This window comes from Cherax quadricarinatus, chromosome 1 (assembly GCF_038502225.1).
Source record: "Cherax quadricarinatus isolate ZL_2023a chromosome 1, ASM3850222v1, whole genome shotgun sequence".
NCBI lineage: Eukaryota > Metazoa > Arthropoda > Malacostraca > Decapoda > Parastacidae > Cherax > Cherax quadricarinatus.
The window spans coordinates 41366226-41383382 of record NC_091292.1 but is presented as its reverse complement, the minus strand read 5'-3'; the positions used below and the strand labels follow the sequence as shown (position 1 = coordinate 41383382).

The following is a 17157-nucleotide window of genomic DNA, read 5'->3' as shown; positions in this document are numbered from 1 at the left end:
ACAGAGAACTTTCACGGCACGCATAACGGAGATAAAACACCTCAATTATTGGGAGCGCTTGAGGTTCCTAAACCTGTATTCCCTGGAACGCAGGAGGGAGAGATACATGATTATATACACCTGGAAAATCCTAGAGGGACTAGTACCGAACTTGCACACGAAAATCACTCACTACGAAAGCAAAAGACTTGGCAGACGATGCACCAACCCCCCAATGAAAAGCAGGGGTGTCACTAGCACGTTAAGAGACCATACAATAAGTGTCAGGGGCCCGAGACTGTTCAACTGCCTCCCAGCACACACAAGGGGGATTACCAACAGACCCCTGGCAGTCTTCAAGCTGGCACTGGACAAGCACGTAAAGTCAGTTCCGGATCAGCCGGGCTGTGGCTCGTACGTTGGTTTGCGTGCAGCCAGCAGCAACAGCAACAGCCTGGTAGATCAGGCTCTGATCCACCAGGAGGCCTGGTCACAGACCGGGCCGCGGGGGCGTTGACCCCCGGAACTCTCTCCAGGTAAACTCCAGGTAACATCATCAGGGATACATATGGTATTCCCAATGAGGAATTGTGTGGTGTCGCTCTTAATGGTTTGACAAGAATCTTCGTGAAATTTCTACGAGCCGGCTTCTACACAAGAATTGTCGAGCATTACCAGGAACAACGCATGAGTGTCAATTCAGCGATGGATGTCGTGTTACATGACGTCTCTAAGTATTTCACATGGGTGAAGGTACGAAATGTACCCTTCGAGGCCACGGCATATGGCCTACAGGAGTTTTTTAGCAGTTATGGGACAGTGCATTCTGCAACCATGGGGGTGTGGAGGGATGGTCCATATGAAGGGATGCCGGAAGGTTCTTACACCCTTAAAATATCTTTAACAAGGCCTATACCATCCTATGTTACGATGACCGGTTATAGAACACAGGTTTGTGTACTATGCTGGTCAGAGGAAAACATGTCGTCTGTGTAGCTCTTATGAGCACATGGCAGCCCAGTGTCATAGGAGGCAGGCTCCTCGAGTTCTGGAAACTCCAATTGTGATTCAGCAGCCATGTGATTTGGTGCCTGGCTCTGGTGCCTCGGGAGGCCGGAGGACTGACCTCTGTAGCGAGGAGGTCGAACGGGAGGTGGCGGCGGCGGAGACGTGTCACTCTCCCAGGGGCGTCGGGGGAGTCGAAGGTGACATCTGAGGAGTCTTTAGTCCAGGAAGCTTCGACCCAGGATGGTTTATTGGCAGATGTGATCAAAGATTTTCTGGATGGGGAGGAGCCCTGTGCAGAAGGTGTCCTCAGTTTGTGAAGCCAGAGCACTGGAGGGACAACAAATCGTGGAGGAAGACTTGAGTAAGGAAGGGCTGGAGCGTGTGGTGGTCGCGGAGGTACACCAGGAGGATTCGCCTGATGGTGATGTGTGTAAGTGGAAGTTCTAGGAAAAGAACTGCGGCGTCAGAGATAGACGAGGTCATTACCCCGGGGCAGAGGCCGGGGAAGAAGTCATGGGCAGCGGTGGTGGAGCCGATGCCTCATAGTGGTAGAGGTGCGCCTGAGTTGCACAGTGGGAGAGGGAGGGGGGAGGTGACTGCACAGGAAAACTCGAGTGGCAAGGGAACACGTAATGTGAAAAGTGCAGTGAGTAAATCCCAGCGGCATAGGGGAAAGCCGCCATTTCTATAATTTTCAGATGTGTCACGCTTAATGTTAATGGACTTAAGACTGAGGTCAAGAAAGTTTGGTTGGAGTAGTTTTTACGGCGGTTTGATGTCGACATTTGCTTTTTGCAAGAGCATAATCACAGGGCTGGATATGTGTTGCGGGTGAAAGGATATCGAATGTATGTTACCAGTGGTTTGCAATTGAAAGGTGGGGAAGCAGTGGCGGTAAAGGAGACCAGCCCCTTGCGTGTCATCGGTTGGGAAGAGGGGGGGGAGGGTCGTGAGGGTGGATGGTGTCTGGGGTGAGTCGAGCTAGTTTCGTAGGAGTTTACATGCCAGCAACTAGTAATACCAGGGTAAAAGTAGATTTTGTCAGGGAGGTATTGCTGTATCACTTGAGAGGTTTGCCTGCTATAACAGTAATAGGAGGTGATTGGAATTGTGTGATTCGGAGTGGTGATGTCGAACCGAGAGGGGCGGGTTGTGTGTTGAGTGTTCTGAGGGATGTATTGCGAGATATTGGGGTTGTTGATGTGGTGGGGAGGGGGGGATACTTATCGGAGCACACGTTCGTCCGTAGGGGATATGAAGCGCGATTGGACAGAATCTATATTAAGCAGGGTATAGATGTTGTGAGGGTGCAAACCTTCGATGTGGGGTTTTCTGATCACAGGGCGGTAATAGCAGATTTGATGTGGGATGGAGTGGTGCGTATTTATTCTGGGTACTGGAAATTAAATGTAAGGCTTCTTAAGGAGGAGGGGGAGGGGCCTTTTTTCAATGATTGGTGGTTGCATTTTTGGGAGGCTAGGGACAGGGAGATAGATCTGTTAGATTGGTGGGAAATGCAGGCCAAACCTGAAATAGCGAATTTTTTTAAGGTTAGGGGACGAGAAGAGGCAAGGTGGCGTTTTGGGTTGCAAAATTATCTGGAGGGACAGTTGCAAGATTGTTATATTGGGGGAAGTGGTAGGAGGGATGATATGGACAGTCTGCGGAGTAGAATAGCTGAATTGCACAATGATAGGTTTGATGCAATAGGGTTAGAGCGGGGTTAGAGGACGTATTGTGGGGTGATAAGCCGTCCGGGTTTGTTTTACATAAATTTCGGGACCGACAGAGAGTAACCACCATTCTACAATTGGAGACAAGCCCTGGGGTGGGAGGGTATCCAGAGGGTCGGGTCCTATCCAATACGGAAAGTATGAGTCTCTATGCTGATAGTTGGTTTAGGGAGAAATGGAGTTGGATGGAGGGGGGTTCCTGGGAGAGTATTTTTTGAAGGGGGGTTCCATAGTGCTTTAAGTGAGCAGGATAGTGGGGTTGGAGGTTGGTATAAGTGAGGTTGAGGTGGAAGAGGCAGTTTTCGGGATGAGTACAGGGAAAACACCAGGGATAGACGGTATACCAAATGATTTTTATAGAGCACATTGGGGGTGTATTAGGCAGTGCTTTGTTAGGGTATTGGATCATATGTTAACTAGTGGGAAGTTGGGCACATCGCAAAGTACGGGTGTCATAGTTTTGGTGCCAAAGCAGAGGGGGGGGGGAAAGAGTCGAGTGCTTACCGAGCAATATCTCTGATGTGCGCAGATTACAAGGTTTTTGCGAAAATTTTGAGTAATAGACTGAAGGTCATGGGGTCGGTGGTACATGGGGGACAGTTTGGTATCCCGGGGAGGAGTATGCGGGTAGGTCATGGACGTATTCGGGATTTCCTTGAGGGTAGTAGTAAGGGAGGTATTCTAGGTCTGGATTGGGAGAATGCTTATGATTATGTGGATAGGGAATTTTTGATTGAGAGTATGGTGAGGATGGGTTTTGGAGGGAGGGTTGTGGGATGGGTGAGGACATTGTATGCGGATGCATCGATGAGAGGACAGGTAAATGGTAGGTTGGGTAGTCCTGTAAGCATGGGGAGGGGTTTAAGGCAGGGGTGTCCACTCTCCCAAATACTCTTTGCATGTATGCAGAATCCTTTCTATGTTCTGGTTGATGGTGGGGTGGGAAGGATGGGGGAGAGTGGAGGCTTTTGTGGGAATATTGTTGGTTATGTAGATGATACAATAGTTTTACTTAATGAGATAGAAGATTTAAGTAAAGTGGGAAGGGTAATTGAGATTTTTGGGAATGCTACTGGGATGAGAGTTAATAAGCAGAAATCACGGTTTCTGGGGTAGGTGGGACCTTGGGGGAGGAGTTTGGCTGGATAACTGTAGAAAGGCTAAAGATTTGTGGGATTTTGCATTTGGCAGATGCACAGGAGAGCAGGAGGGTTAATTCAGAAATGGTAATGGACAGAGCTATGAGTAGGCTCAGGAGTCTAAGGGCCGGGGATGTAACCTTGCATCAAAGGGTTGTGGTGGTAAATACGCTGATTTATAGTAAGGTGTGGGGAGTGGCGGAAATTTATCCCTTACGAAGTCAGGATATTATGGAATTACAAAGAAGAGTCTTAAGGTATGTGTGGGGTTTTGGGAGGGCATGGTTGGGCAAAGATGTGGTAATGACTGAGGTAAGACAGGGAGGATTGGGATAGATGGCATTAGGATCTAGGGTGAAGGTGCTATATGTGAAGCAGAGGTATATTCGGGCAGCGGGGTAAGGGGTCTTCGGGTGGGGGAGGTGATGGGGGATATCCGCAAATGGTGGGGCGGCAGGGACTTAGTGGAGTGTGAAGATATGTTGAGGTTTATGTTAAAGGTTCGCAATGTTAAAAAACTCAAGGTAAAACGGTTGGTGGGTGTGGGTCGTCGTCAGGAATCAATGCAGGGGATGGCAGTGTATCCCACATATGATTGGAGAGTGATATGGGTGGAATTTAGTAAACTAAAAATACAGGCAAGAGTGAGGGAATTAGTATATAGATTTCTTATGGGGACGTTAGCATCGAAAGAGGTGCTAAGACGAATGGGTTTTGTGAGAGAGGTGTCATGCGATTTTTGTGGGGAAGTTGAAACTGCTTTCCATGTAGTATATTTTTGTTCAGCTTTGGAGGTGGTAAGATTGTGGTTGAAGAGGGTTTTCCTTTTATTGGGGGGGGGTCAGATATCACCCCTTAGGGCTTTAATGTTAGATATGGGAGGGGTGCCCAACGAGGTGGGGAGGGCTATCAGATACGTAATAGTTGATTACTTGTATGTTTCTTGGGGGATGAGGGAGGCGGAGGGAAACATTAGGATAAAAGCGTTAGCGGCGTGTTTTTATAGGACAGCATGTAGGAATAAACAATTATATGGGGGACGATGGGTAACTAGTTTTCCGGAGGGATATCGTGGACTTACTGTTGAACGTTTACTCCGCTTGGTGACGGGGTGAGAGACAAGGGGTTGGTCTCTTCAGTGGTGTGTCCTCTTGGAGTGCTTGGATGCCTGATGAGGAAGGTTGACTGGTTTGCAAGGTGTTTTGATGTGGGTAAAGTTTATTTGCAGGGAGCCGTCGGGGGCTCCGGGGTATGTAGACCTTATGAATTTTGTAAAACCACAGAGTTAAAAGTTGTATGTGATTTTGTATTTTCTTTTATTGTTATAAGAAACATTTTATATAGGGGGTTTATATTCATATGTGTACGTGAGGATATGTTTATATATTCGAATCTGATGATAGTTTTATCCTTGTCATACGTCTTTTTTTATCGTATTGAAGGGGTACATTATGGACTATGTACGAGAATATATAGGTATTTTATGGGGTTTATATATACCCTTCATTTTTTATGGAAGGTCATATTATATATTGAGTGTTAATCGGTAACATTAACTTTGTGTGTGTGTGTGTAGGTGTGTTTGTGGGAACCAATGTCTTAGGTATAGTTCTATTATTGGATTTTTAGTTTATTTGGTGACTAGTCATTTAGCGTTTTATATCAATGTATAATTCAGTTTGTTCTGTACTAACACATGTGCACATACATGTATGTGTATATGTGCATGTGTATGTAAATACATATATACATGATTATAGGACTTATTCCTACATGTTTTATAATCACTCCGACGTTTTGTATTAGTAGTCGGTATGTTTTTTTTTTTTTTGTAAATAGGTTGGGTTTATTTCAGTAGAATTTTTGTTATATCAATGTGTTAAAATGTATTTTGTTTTTTGGTGTGTGTACTGACATTGTCTGCCACGGTTTTTGATTTACTAATTGTCGGCTTGTGTTTTTCTTATTATGGTTTATGTGTATGTTGCTTTTAAATAAAATATAAAAAAAAATTAAACCTCTCAAGGATTGGTACTTCCACACAATAGCTGGAATTACTGTGGCACTTCCACCCAATACCTGGAATTACATGGACTAGGCTGGTCAATATTACATGGACTAGGCTGGTCAATAATACCAACGTGTGCATAAAATTCATACTCAGTGGCTGCTCAATTTGTCACTTTTCTGAACATTAACTGTTTCGAGACAGCATCATGTAAATTCTTTTAAAAATTAGATGCACTTCGGTCTCTCCCGCTATCAGATGTATCCTGGTTTCCATAAGTGCAGCCTTGTAAACGATAGTGGAGGGTGGTTATAAAATTCCAGTGCAGCACTTTGAAAATAAGCATGTTAGCGCGCATTTATTTTATGCACGTATGCACAAGAGTGTAGGCATTTGAATGCATATGTATGCATAGGTTCATTTGCGAATTTACGTGGATGAACTTTTAATGATTCTGTCCCTCTCACACTGCATCGCTTTTCCGAGCGTTCGCACGACAAAGGGCGGATGGGCTCGAGACTTCGTCCAAGCGATCTCGACCTATGATGCAGACCCAGTAACTGCTGCCACTCTTATATTCAGAAATAACCTACACAAAAATCTTTCCCTCCAATCTGAATGTCAAGGTAACTCGTGGACAAAATTCTTTTCTCCAAACAACACTACCTATAGATTGTTTCTGACCATAGTATTAGCAAAAAACACTTGCGACATGTTGAACAAAACTCTATAAAACAGTTAGCTCGTAGTATCTCCCGTCTTAGCTCGAATCTCGACACTCCTGTCACGATACGTAAGCATCCTTCCCACAGTTCATGCTGCAGAACTGTTATTCCTCGTACCATAATACAACAAGACTACGAAATGTGATGCAGACGTATGGAGTAACTTGAGCTCCCGAACCTACCTGTTCTTAAGCTAGACACATCTCTTCAAACGAGGGCAGTAAGGGCTTCATCCTTGTAATATAGCAAAGTTGACCTTGAACTGTATATACAACAGAACGTTTAAAAGTACGGGAATTAATCCCTACACCGGCCAAATATTATATAGATCACTGGCAGAAAGCAGAGTTTATGATGCAGCTTTTTCTTAATTCCTTGTTGTGATTAATACTTTCCCCCTTGACTTTAAAAATGCTGAAGGTGTCCCTCAGGGTTCTTCCCAGCACCACTCATTTTCTTGCCACTAATGACCTTATTTCTGTTCTCCCATATGTGGTGTCGTCATTTTCTTGATTTTGCTATAGCATCAGCTGGCTGTCACCTCTCCAGAATGTTATTGACAATGTTACCGACATACGTCAAATTACTTTTACAAGAGGTTCTGTTGTCTCTAATGATGCGTTAAAACTGAATGGTTCCCTTAACCCTGAACGACGTACGGTAAAGCCTGTTCGACGGATGTCCTGGACACGCCTCACAACCTTAACGTAAACAACTTGGTGCATTTTCTTTAAACCCCTCTTAAATCTTTTTCAGGGGAACTGATAAACGAACTCTTAGTCTTCACTCTGCCCTAACCTTATCGAAACTGAATTATGAAGAACAACTATATTCTGCAGCTTCTCGTTCAAGGATTGCGTTTGTCTAGGTGCTTTTCGTTACTTCCCGGTCGAGAGCCAATATGCAGAGACGAATGTTTTATCTTTACACGATCGGCGTGATGCCCATTGTCTAAGATACTTAATCCGCTCTCATGACCTTCAAGATCCTAGTAACACATTAGTAGAACTTCTGTTTGAGTGTCGCTTCTCTTTAATGTGTCTTTTCTGTGTTCACTCTTTGCTTCCCTTAATTTACCTTCTGTCCGAACAATATTTTGCTTTTCTGTTCCCCTCTATGGAAGCTCCGAAGATTGGTGTCCGCTCTTTCCTACCTCCATGTGGGGAGATTTCAATTACCTATTATTGCTTCATGGTCACTTAATCTTTACCACTTGTATTGTCAAGCTGTTTTTCTGGCCATCTTATCTTTGTAGACTACTACCCTCACTAACACTATCTTGCACACTGCTACCCATACTAACATTATACACTACTACCCCCCCCCCCCACTAACACGACTACTTGAACTACTGCTCAACACTGGTCTCTGATCTCCGCACATCGCACCCTGCAGCCAGTTATAAGCAGCCATTTACAAGCAGCCAGTTACAGGTCCACTTGCGGAGATACCAAATTATAGAAGAAATCTAAAAATATTTGAAGAGGAAATGCTGTCAGTTATAACCTATTCTGATCTTCATATCTTCAACACTAATACTTAACCCAATGTTAACTTGTACCACACTTGTTCTAATATGTCTTCGTGCAGTGACGTAGTGAGGCCTGGAGTTGTGCACTGCTGGCAGACCAATATTGAGACCCCAGGAAATTTAGTTTTGGCTGCTCGTTGGGGTTGTCTTGACAACTTTAAAGCAAAGGTTATCAGAGTATGAAGATTATCAGAATAATAACGCAGACAATTATTTTAAATGTTTATGTATTTATACAATTTTACGGTACACTGCACTATTCAGTAGTGTCGGTTCCCACATATTTCCCTACAGTTCAGTAAGTACATTTTAATACACACCTGATTCATTATGCATAGATAAAAATAATTTACGTCTTGAATAATACCCTTTGAGGGTGTCTTGATGCTTGTTTGGGAGGGGGTAGCCCTTGATGCTTGTTTGGGAGGGGGTGTTCCTTGATGCTTGTGTGGAAGGGGGTATCCCTTGATGATGGGGAGGGGTTGCCTTGATGTATCAGCTGCAACTTCCTAGGTTCGAGGCTGTTTGCTTACCACTTCTCAGGCGCCTCTATATTTTACTGGATGACAATCCTGGTGTAAACAAATATCTGGCAATGTCTTAAAGGCAGCATGTTGTAAAGTTGTAGTAGCCAGTATTAAGTTTGTGAAGGTATGTTACAGGAGCAACGAACAACTGGGGCTGCTTGTGGTGCACGCAATGTTGTTCAGAGAACACAATCGTCTTGCTGGCCAGCTATCTGCCCTCAACCCCCACTGGAATGATGAGAGAATATATCAGGTGAGTTGTATCATTTCAAAACAGTTTCTCAAGCTCATTTCATGGTAAATTCTGATAATTATCTGGCTAGGTTAGTTCTAGAATAGTGTGCACGATGTTGTATCTTTAAATCTGGGGATGTATGTTTGCTTCCCAGGTTGTCTCGGGTTATAGAATTATTGGCTTTTTATCAAACTTGCCAGTATTTTTAATTTTATATTGTAAGGCTTCATACTACATAGGTAATGCTCATCAAAATTTTTATATTTTACACCAACTGTTACTAAACAGTGCACTCTACTTCAACCTATATTTTTTTTCATGGAAAGCCCATTCAAAAGCAGCAGCTGTCCATGCAAAAAAAAAAATGGGATCATTATAGTGGACCTACTATCCAGGCTTGTCATCTGTCAACCCAACACTCTTCACACTTGTGTCCAACCCGTGTTGTAACGTACTTAAGATCCTAGCTTCAGGATTGCTATTAAGCTCTCCAGATTGCCTTCCCTCCTGGTGCTGGGGTCACCTTAATTGGCATAGAGCAAAGATTAAATTTTGCGAAGGAAGGGATGGGATTAGGGACGGGGTAAGGGAGTGGAATTTTTTGGCAATGTAAGTTTTACTGGAGGTTACTGTGGATAAGAGGTTGCTGGCGCTGCTAGCACCTGTAACAGTCTGTTTTGTTAAGCCGAAGTCAGAGAACTCTCCTGAAGCTGTTTTTCCTGGTTAGTAGATAAAACTTGTCCAACAGTTGGATATTTTCTTTAACTTTCTGCTTATACAGTAGGTTTCTCGAGTCGAATACAGAACAGGCATCAAAAGCAGTGGAGATGGAGATGTAATCAGTCCATCGCCCTCATAGTAGTTTTAAGAGTAGTCAGTCCCTCAGCTTGGAGAAGAGTTCTGCTCCATAGCCTGGAACAATATGTATCCTCTAGTTAATGTAAGCTGATACTGCAGTGCTTGGGATGTGGGGACTTTACGGAACGAAGACTACTTATCAACTCGCGTGTCTGTCGAGGCACTAACTTCTTGTCTTCGTTTACATCAAGTGATTCAATTACCGAGGTTCCTTAGTTTCGTTTATGGTCCTGGACTTAACCCAACAGGTCAGTCCATCATATTGAATTTGTAACAACAAACCTCTCGTATCCATGCCTAGTAACTCCCGAAACTGAAGTGACAAAAGCGAAGGCTGTTCTGCGAGCAAGAGAACCTACCGATGAAGAGAGTTGGAGGAAGGTGGGCAGTGTTGTGGTAACACATTTACTGGTTCTGGGTTTCTACCTGGATGTAAAGAGTTTGCTCCCCTCTGTAAAATCCTTAGTGCCAGAAATTTGGACACCTGTAGACCGTGTAAGGCAACCCAAGAGGTTCATTTCTGTGGCAGTGTTGTACTGGCGTGGCATGCAACACTCTTCATAAGTCGTAGCTTGGAGGATTGCAAGAGTAAAGTGGAATGAAGTTCCTGTTTCAACGTAAGGCATTTATAACTCTTGGTGTAGATGCCAAGAGAAGTGTAGGTATCTCAGCCATTTGTTAACCATCAGTCAGGCTGAACTGAGCTCTTCCTCCCTGCAACCATTGTGAGCTTACAGGGGAGATCATCTGTGTACCTCCATCTGGATTGAGTTCAAAGTCTCTCTTCTGCTGACCTAACTTGTGATTTGCCTCGCCCATCCCTGCACTCGAGTGACTGGGGCACAATCACCCTGTGGGTTACGTTCTGCTGGACAGTGTTGTTCGATCCTTTGACTTTTTTGGGGACGAGTTCTCAACCTACCACAACATTCAATTTTTTCTTATTTTATTTTTGACGTTCCTTTGTGTTGTACTGATTTATTGCCAAGGTGGTGGTGAATATAGTCAGTGTTCTTGAGCTTTCAAACATGCCTTCACTTGTCTTAGCCCTGCTGTGTCATGCTGTATGACCAATACCTATTTAGCTTTCATGTGTGCATTGTAATAGGGACAGTCGTAACTTACGTTTGAAGAAAATATATTTGAAAATAGAGCAAGACAGTACAGGTATATTGCAAGGCAAACTGACAATACACGAGACCGCGGTGTGTGCACCAGCATCTGTGCGGGTGCGTGCGCGCGCTCTATTTGTGGTTGGAGGGGTAGAGTCGTAGCTCCTGGCTCTTCCTGGTGCTGTTAGTCATGAGGCTGAAAGAAAGCTTGATTTTTGAAAGAAAATTAGTGTAGGAGGTTCATACAATAATTTTATAAAATATGAAGCTAAATGTTTAAATGATATAGATTAATCGTGTCATATAAGAAACGTTATGGAAGCGTGACACTTAGTTTATCAAAGATTTAATTTGAAAAAAAAAATAGGAAAGAAGAATTAAACCTGTGTAGGATAATAGATGAAGGTAATCATTTAGGATGCAACGTGTAATCCCTTAGGATGCAACATGTAATTAAAGTTTTTTTATATTTTTAAATATACACGTAACAGGAGGCTCGTCGGGTGAACATAGCAAAGTACCAACACATGGTGTACACAGAGCTGCTGCCCATGCTGGTGGGTGAAGTAAAGATGGCAGACTACAGACTCCTCCCTGAGAAATCCGGGTATTACCAGGTAAACAATGGTGCGAAAGGTACTGAAGCAAGAGTAAAGCAGATAGCAGAGCGAAATAAGGACAGGTGAGAACTGATCATAATGCAGAAGTGGTAAGAAAATTGGAAACCCAGAAAATACTGCCAAAGTATTGCTGATAAAGGTTTTAACGACATTCACATTCAACTGTTAACGTGAAGACGTCGACTTAAATCTCAGTGTAATGTTGATGTAATTTTAAATAAAATATCAAACGTCAGGGCGTTACCCTCCACCTTCCTATGGTGATTTTTTTTGCTTAATAGTTCTGCCTGCGTAGCGGCTTCTTCAATTGAATACAGGCGAAAATATTATGAACATTAAAGTACTTTTAAGGCTTTTAGTTCTCCATTCTTGGTAAGTTGTCATTCCCTCGGCTATTAAGATTGACGTACAGATGTCCAGCAGCATCCCTGTATGTAACCTGGGGATCTCGTAACTTCATTAAAGTTTGTAAATAATTTAAAATTTATAACTTAAATGTTTTACTTGAAATTTTTTTTTCATTTATAAATTTCCTTCGATGTTTGTTATATTTAAAAAAAGTAATCAATAAATTTGACAATATCTCAGCTAAGTAGCTATTAGTTTCTCCACGAATTAAACAAGTGATCACTCAGTTTTTGGTCTTGGTTTCAGGGTTATGACCAGCGTGTCAACCCCGGGGCACTGAACGAGTTCGCTACAAGTGTGTTCAGGGTCGGACACACAATGATCCCGGACTTCCTGCCTTTATTTGATCACAACTATCTGCCTCTTGCTTCTGTTCCTCTCGTTCAGACCTTCAACAACGCTTCTTTGGCAACCCAGGTAAGACTTCCAGATATGGGGAGGAAAGGGTTACAAAAGGGAGGTTAAGTTAGTGAATCATTGTGGGAAGTAAGTGTAATGAATCACATGACGTTCTCTAGTCTTATGTTCGCCTCCCCCCCCCCCCCCCGAGCACGTACCCCTCGTCCCTAGCATCTCAATGTTTAGCTGCTCTTGCAACCCATGTATGGTTACTTTTAAAGTATAATCTTGTATACGTAATTGCTAACAACGAAGCCATAATAGCATGCATAACTTACACTCGTAACTTGTTCAACAGCCGGGAATCTACGACAGTGTGCTGCGAGGTCTGGTTGGTACAAGACTCCTACCAGTTGACTTGCGTCTAGTCCCATCCATCGTGAATCAGCTGTTCCAGGGTCATCCAAACCCCATAAGGGACCTATTTGCTAGAAACATCGCTCGAGGCACGACGCTAAGTGGTTAAATCTGTGTACAGTAAATTAATAGGAAAGTAAATGTAAGGTTGGTACCTGGGTAGCTAGTTTTGTGCAGTGTTGGTACCTGGGCAGCTAGTTTTGTGTAGTGTTGGTAGCTAGTTTTGTGTGGTCGGTTGTGGTTTGGAGTAATTAGTTTTTAATTATCTTTGAATCTGTGTATATTAAAGTAAACATATCTAAGCCAGCCAGGGAAGGGGGGGGCTGGGGGGTGGTGACAACTCTGGCAGGGGGAGCCTGGGGTGGCGACCAGAAGCCAGGCAGGGGGAGGGCTGGGGGTGGTGACGACCGTTGACATGAAGGAAGCAGCGAATTACTGGAAATTTTTGATGAACTTCATCTGTAAGTTGTTGGGGACTTGAAATTTCGTCTCATTTAGTACTAAGACTGAAAAACGTTATTTCGTCGGTACAGTTTTGCTTCTAAAAGTTCCATTCACAACTGACAGCTTAGTTTGGCTGTCTGGAAAATTCCAGGAAGGTTCTGCCAGCTACCCAGAAACCTTGTGGTTATCTTTGACCTTAAAGAAGACTGACACAGTGCAGATAGTTACCATTCTTCACCATCTCCAGACTGACTGCAGGGCTGTTTGTTCTGGAATCTTTGCCTCTTCAAGAGGGGCTCCTTGTCGTGGTGAAGAGGCTCTTGGTCTGAGGAATTAGACCTGTCGGTCTCCTTCCTCAGACCGAACCTAATTACCCCCCAATCCCCCCTTCCCCATCCCATCCTCCCCCTTTTTCCTTTCCTCCTCCTCCTCCTCCTCCTCCTCCTCCTCCTCCTCCTCCCCCCCACCCCTCCCTTTTGCCCTTCCTCTTTTTGGCCTCGGGTATTTTTCCCACAGGCACGCTAGTTCCTAGGTAGGGGAAAGGGTACCGGGGTCCATCCCATTCCGTCGAGGTTCTTGGCGGTGGCGTAGTTTGCCATGAAATCTGGATTGATGGAGATGTCCCAATCCCTCTCGGGTATCCCGGAGGGTGGCTTTGGGTGTCTTTCGGGCGATGGGTATATCTCTGGAAGCCACCTTTCAGATTCCGAGGGTGGTGGCCGAAGGAGGTATGCTTTGTGGCGGATATCCAGCCACCCTCTCTTTTGTCCACCGAGGTAGCTCGGCAGATGTGAGGTTGCTATCCCAGATTGCTGGTTTACTTGCATGAAGGGTAGGGTATGGCATGGGTTCCATGCTGCATCTGCACTACTTGCGATGCTGAGGTCCTCTTGGGCGCTGAGGGAGATTTCTGGCCCTTTCATTCCTCCTGGGAACTATTCCTCCCTGCTCCCCCCTTTTTTTTTTTATTTTTTTTTCTTAAACAAAAAGAAAAGAAAAGTAACCTAACCATGGAGAGCCCAGTCCATGAACCTACTACCCCCGGGCCCCTTCTTGATACCGCACCCCATTCTGACCCTGTCTCGTTTTTTGACCACTCTTTGGACACTCTTGATGCCCCTGTACCTCTTGCTGGTGCTGTTTCCTCGCCCACTTCAGGTACCGGGGTTTCGACTGACAACTTTGATTTGTCTGACCTCTGCTTTCCTTTGGCTATGCTTCTGGCCTCTCCCTCTACGGTGTGGCAATTTTCGAACCGCTAGCCCATTTCATGTCGGACCAACTCTGGTCCCACTACTAAACACAAATGACAATTGCCTGATGGCACTTCACCACCACGTTCTTCTCAGGAAAAATCAACACATCAAATACTCCCTTTCCATGCTCAGTTTTAGAATGCACAATGGACCAAATTCTTTACTTTACGACCGACTTCCTCTATTGCCTATCTTTCCGACCATACTAATGGCTAGGTGCTCCTCTGCCATGTTGGTAGATATATTTCCTTTCGTGCTCTGAAGAGTGGTATGCACATCATCACTGTTCAGAATGCTACCCAAACTCATGATCTTTCTCTTCTTTCACATATCAACACTATTCCTGTCACTATCAAAAAACATTCCCTCAGTTCTTGTAGTGGTACTGTCATTCTGCCCCATACCATAGTCCAACAGACTTTTCAGGAATGTGGCAATGACATTCTTGAACAGCTGGAACTCCAAGATCTCCCGATCTTCAAGGTAGACACTCTTGTCCTTCCTGCCCGCGGATGCAGACGATACCCTTGCAATGTGGCTCAATTAACTTTCGACAACCGTGAACTCCTGTCCTCTGTTTATGTAGCAGGACATCGGTTACAAGTTCGAAAGGTGATCCCTACACCCCAACAGTGTAGAAATTGCTGGCAATTTGGTCACCCAGCGAAATATTCCAGATCTATAGCAGAATGCCCAGTCTGTGGTGCCGACGACCATTCTAATACATCGTGCAGTCGACCTCCCTCTTCCCTTAATTGTCATGAGGCTAACCCTTCGTACTCTCGCCGTTGCCAGGTCTACTTAAATGAGCGTGAAATCCGTTGCTTCAAAGAGGCAGAAGGTCTCCCTTATGCTATGGCAGTTTTTTCATCTCCGCTTCCAAGGGAGACTACCCCGTGTTTCTTATTCTCGTGTTTCAAAACGTCCCCCCCACTTCTGGGGTCCCATCTTCTGCAGCCTCTGTTGTTACCCCTCCCATAGTCACTCCTGTATCTAATTCTTTTGCTGTCCTGGGATCACGTCCCTGCTTCAAGACCTAAGTCTGTTCTGACATCTTCGAGTTCTCCCTCAAGATCTCGTACGACACCTTCTACCAATCACCCCTCTACTTCTCAGAAGTCCAAAAAATCCCCTTTGCTCAAATCATCTTTGCCCCCTCCTTCCCTTCTTCTGCCCCCACATTTTACCTTTCGTCTCTGTACCTGGTTCTTTCCCTCTCACTGGCTCTATTACAAGTGTGGAGGTTCACCCTCCTTGTTTTGTGCCTTCCTCCCCTGTACCCTCCCAAGTCTCTCCCTCTTCTGCTGCCTCCCAGGTTTCTGCCTCTTCTGTCCCCTCCCACACTTCTCCAGTTCCCAACACACTTTTGTCCCCCCCCCCTACTTTAGTACAGTCCATTACTGTCCCAATCTTTACTCACCCTTCTCCTTCTCTCTCCAATATTGTCTCCCATACAACGTCTTTGAATTCAGAAACACTTGATGCTATTTCAGAATATATTGTAGGGACTAACCCTTGAATGGACACTGATCGACCTCTTGTTCCTTCTCTTCCCTCTCCTCCATCTCCACAACTCCATTCTTTGCAACGCTCCATTCCTTCGCTGCTTGAAAGTTTTCTGATGCCACCGCACATAGACTTTTCTAACCCCTCTAGTCTGTAGGTGCCCTTACCTGCGGATTCCTGGTATTTTCCTCGTTGCCAATCATGGCCTATTTACAGTGGAATATTCGTGGCCTCAGTGGTAATTGGGGTGAGCTTCAGATGTTGCTTTCCAGGTTTTCCTCTATTGATATTTGCTTACAAGAACCAAATTTTCAAGTGTTCTTTATATCTCTCTCCTTCTCGAGCATTATCTATCCCAGATTTTGCCTTTCTTGTTTCATCCTTACCGCCACCACCTCTGTTACTTGGCGATTTTAATGCCCACCATTTCCTCGGTGGGGGAGGGGGGGGGGTGTCTCATTGTGACTCGCGTGGCATTCAGTTGGGGCTTTTCTCGCTTCTCACCCCCTCCATGTTTTAAATACGGGTACCCCCACCCATTTTGATCCTAGTACTCACACACACTTGCATCGATCTCTCGGTCTGCTCTTCCTCCACTGCACTAGACTTCACCTGGTCTGTTCTACCGGACTTCCATGATTGTGATCACTTTCCAATCATTCTTCCCCTTCATATTCACCACATCTTCGTAGCCCTCGCTGGCAATTTAATCCAGCAAATTTGGACCTTTACTCGCAACTAACTGCTTTTAGTGAAGTTCCTTCTTCATCCTCCATTGATGAGGTTTTACACCTCTTCTCAACATAAGTTTTAACTGCAGCTTCTCATTCTATCCACTGAACCTCAGACAGGCATTCTCAGAAGTATGTGCCATGGTGGTCTTCTGCCTGTGCTCGGGCAGTACTTTTGAAACGCACTGCATGGGGCAGGTACTGGTACAATAGAACCACAGAGAGACTAATTAATTTTAAGCAGAAGCGAGTGGTCGCCCGCCGTGTCATCTGTGATGCTAAACGCACTCACTGGCGAGATTGTTTCCACCATCACCTCAGCTTCCACTGAGTGCAGTCTGAAGAAAAGTACGGAAATAGTGGTAAATACTCTCCATACCTGGGCTCCTGTTTTGCAGGTTGCCGGTGTTAATATAGCAAACCCTCTTGATGTTGCCATTAAAATTGGCAATCATCTGGTAAGTATTTCTCAGGGAATTCATTTATGCCCCTCGTTTCTTTCCTCAGTCTGCCAGAGAGTTAGCACCCTAGGACTTTTCTTCTCACATTGAAGAACCGTATAATGTGCCTTTTTACACTTC

General features: G+C 44.6%; 1 protein-coding gene across 3 annotated transcripts in view; it reads left to right on the top strand.

Moving 5' to 3' along the window:
• LOC128685131 (salivary peroxidase/catechol oxidase-like) overlaps window positions 1-17157 on the top strand; it is a 142797-nt gene that overhangs the window by 104954 nt on the left and 20686 nt on the right. For all 3 annotated transcript variants that reach the window (XR_011391587.1, XM_070081780.1, XM_070081867.1), the window contains exons 9-12: window positions 8786-8903; window positions 11347-11472; window positions 12130-12300; window positions 12581-12728. Coding sequence is in view for 2 of the 3 variants with exons in the window: in XM_070081780.1 (XP_069937881.1) it covers window positions 8786-8903; window positions 11347-11472; window positions 12130-12300; window positions 12581-12728 (563 nt within the window). In the remaining variant the exon portion in view is untranslated. The remainder of the gene's footprint in view (window positions 1-8785; window positions 8904-11346; window positions 11473-12129; window positions 12301-12580; window positions 12729-17157) is intronic.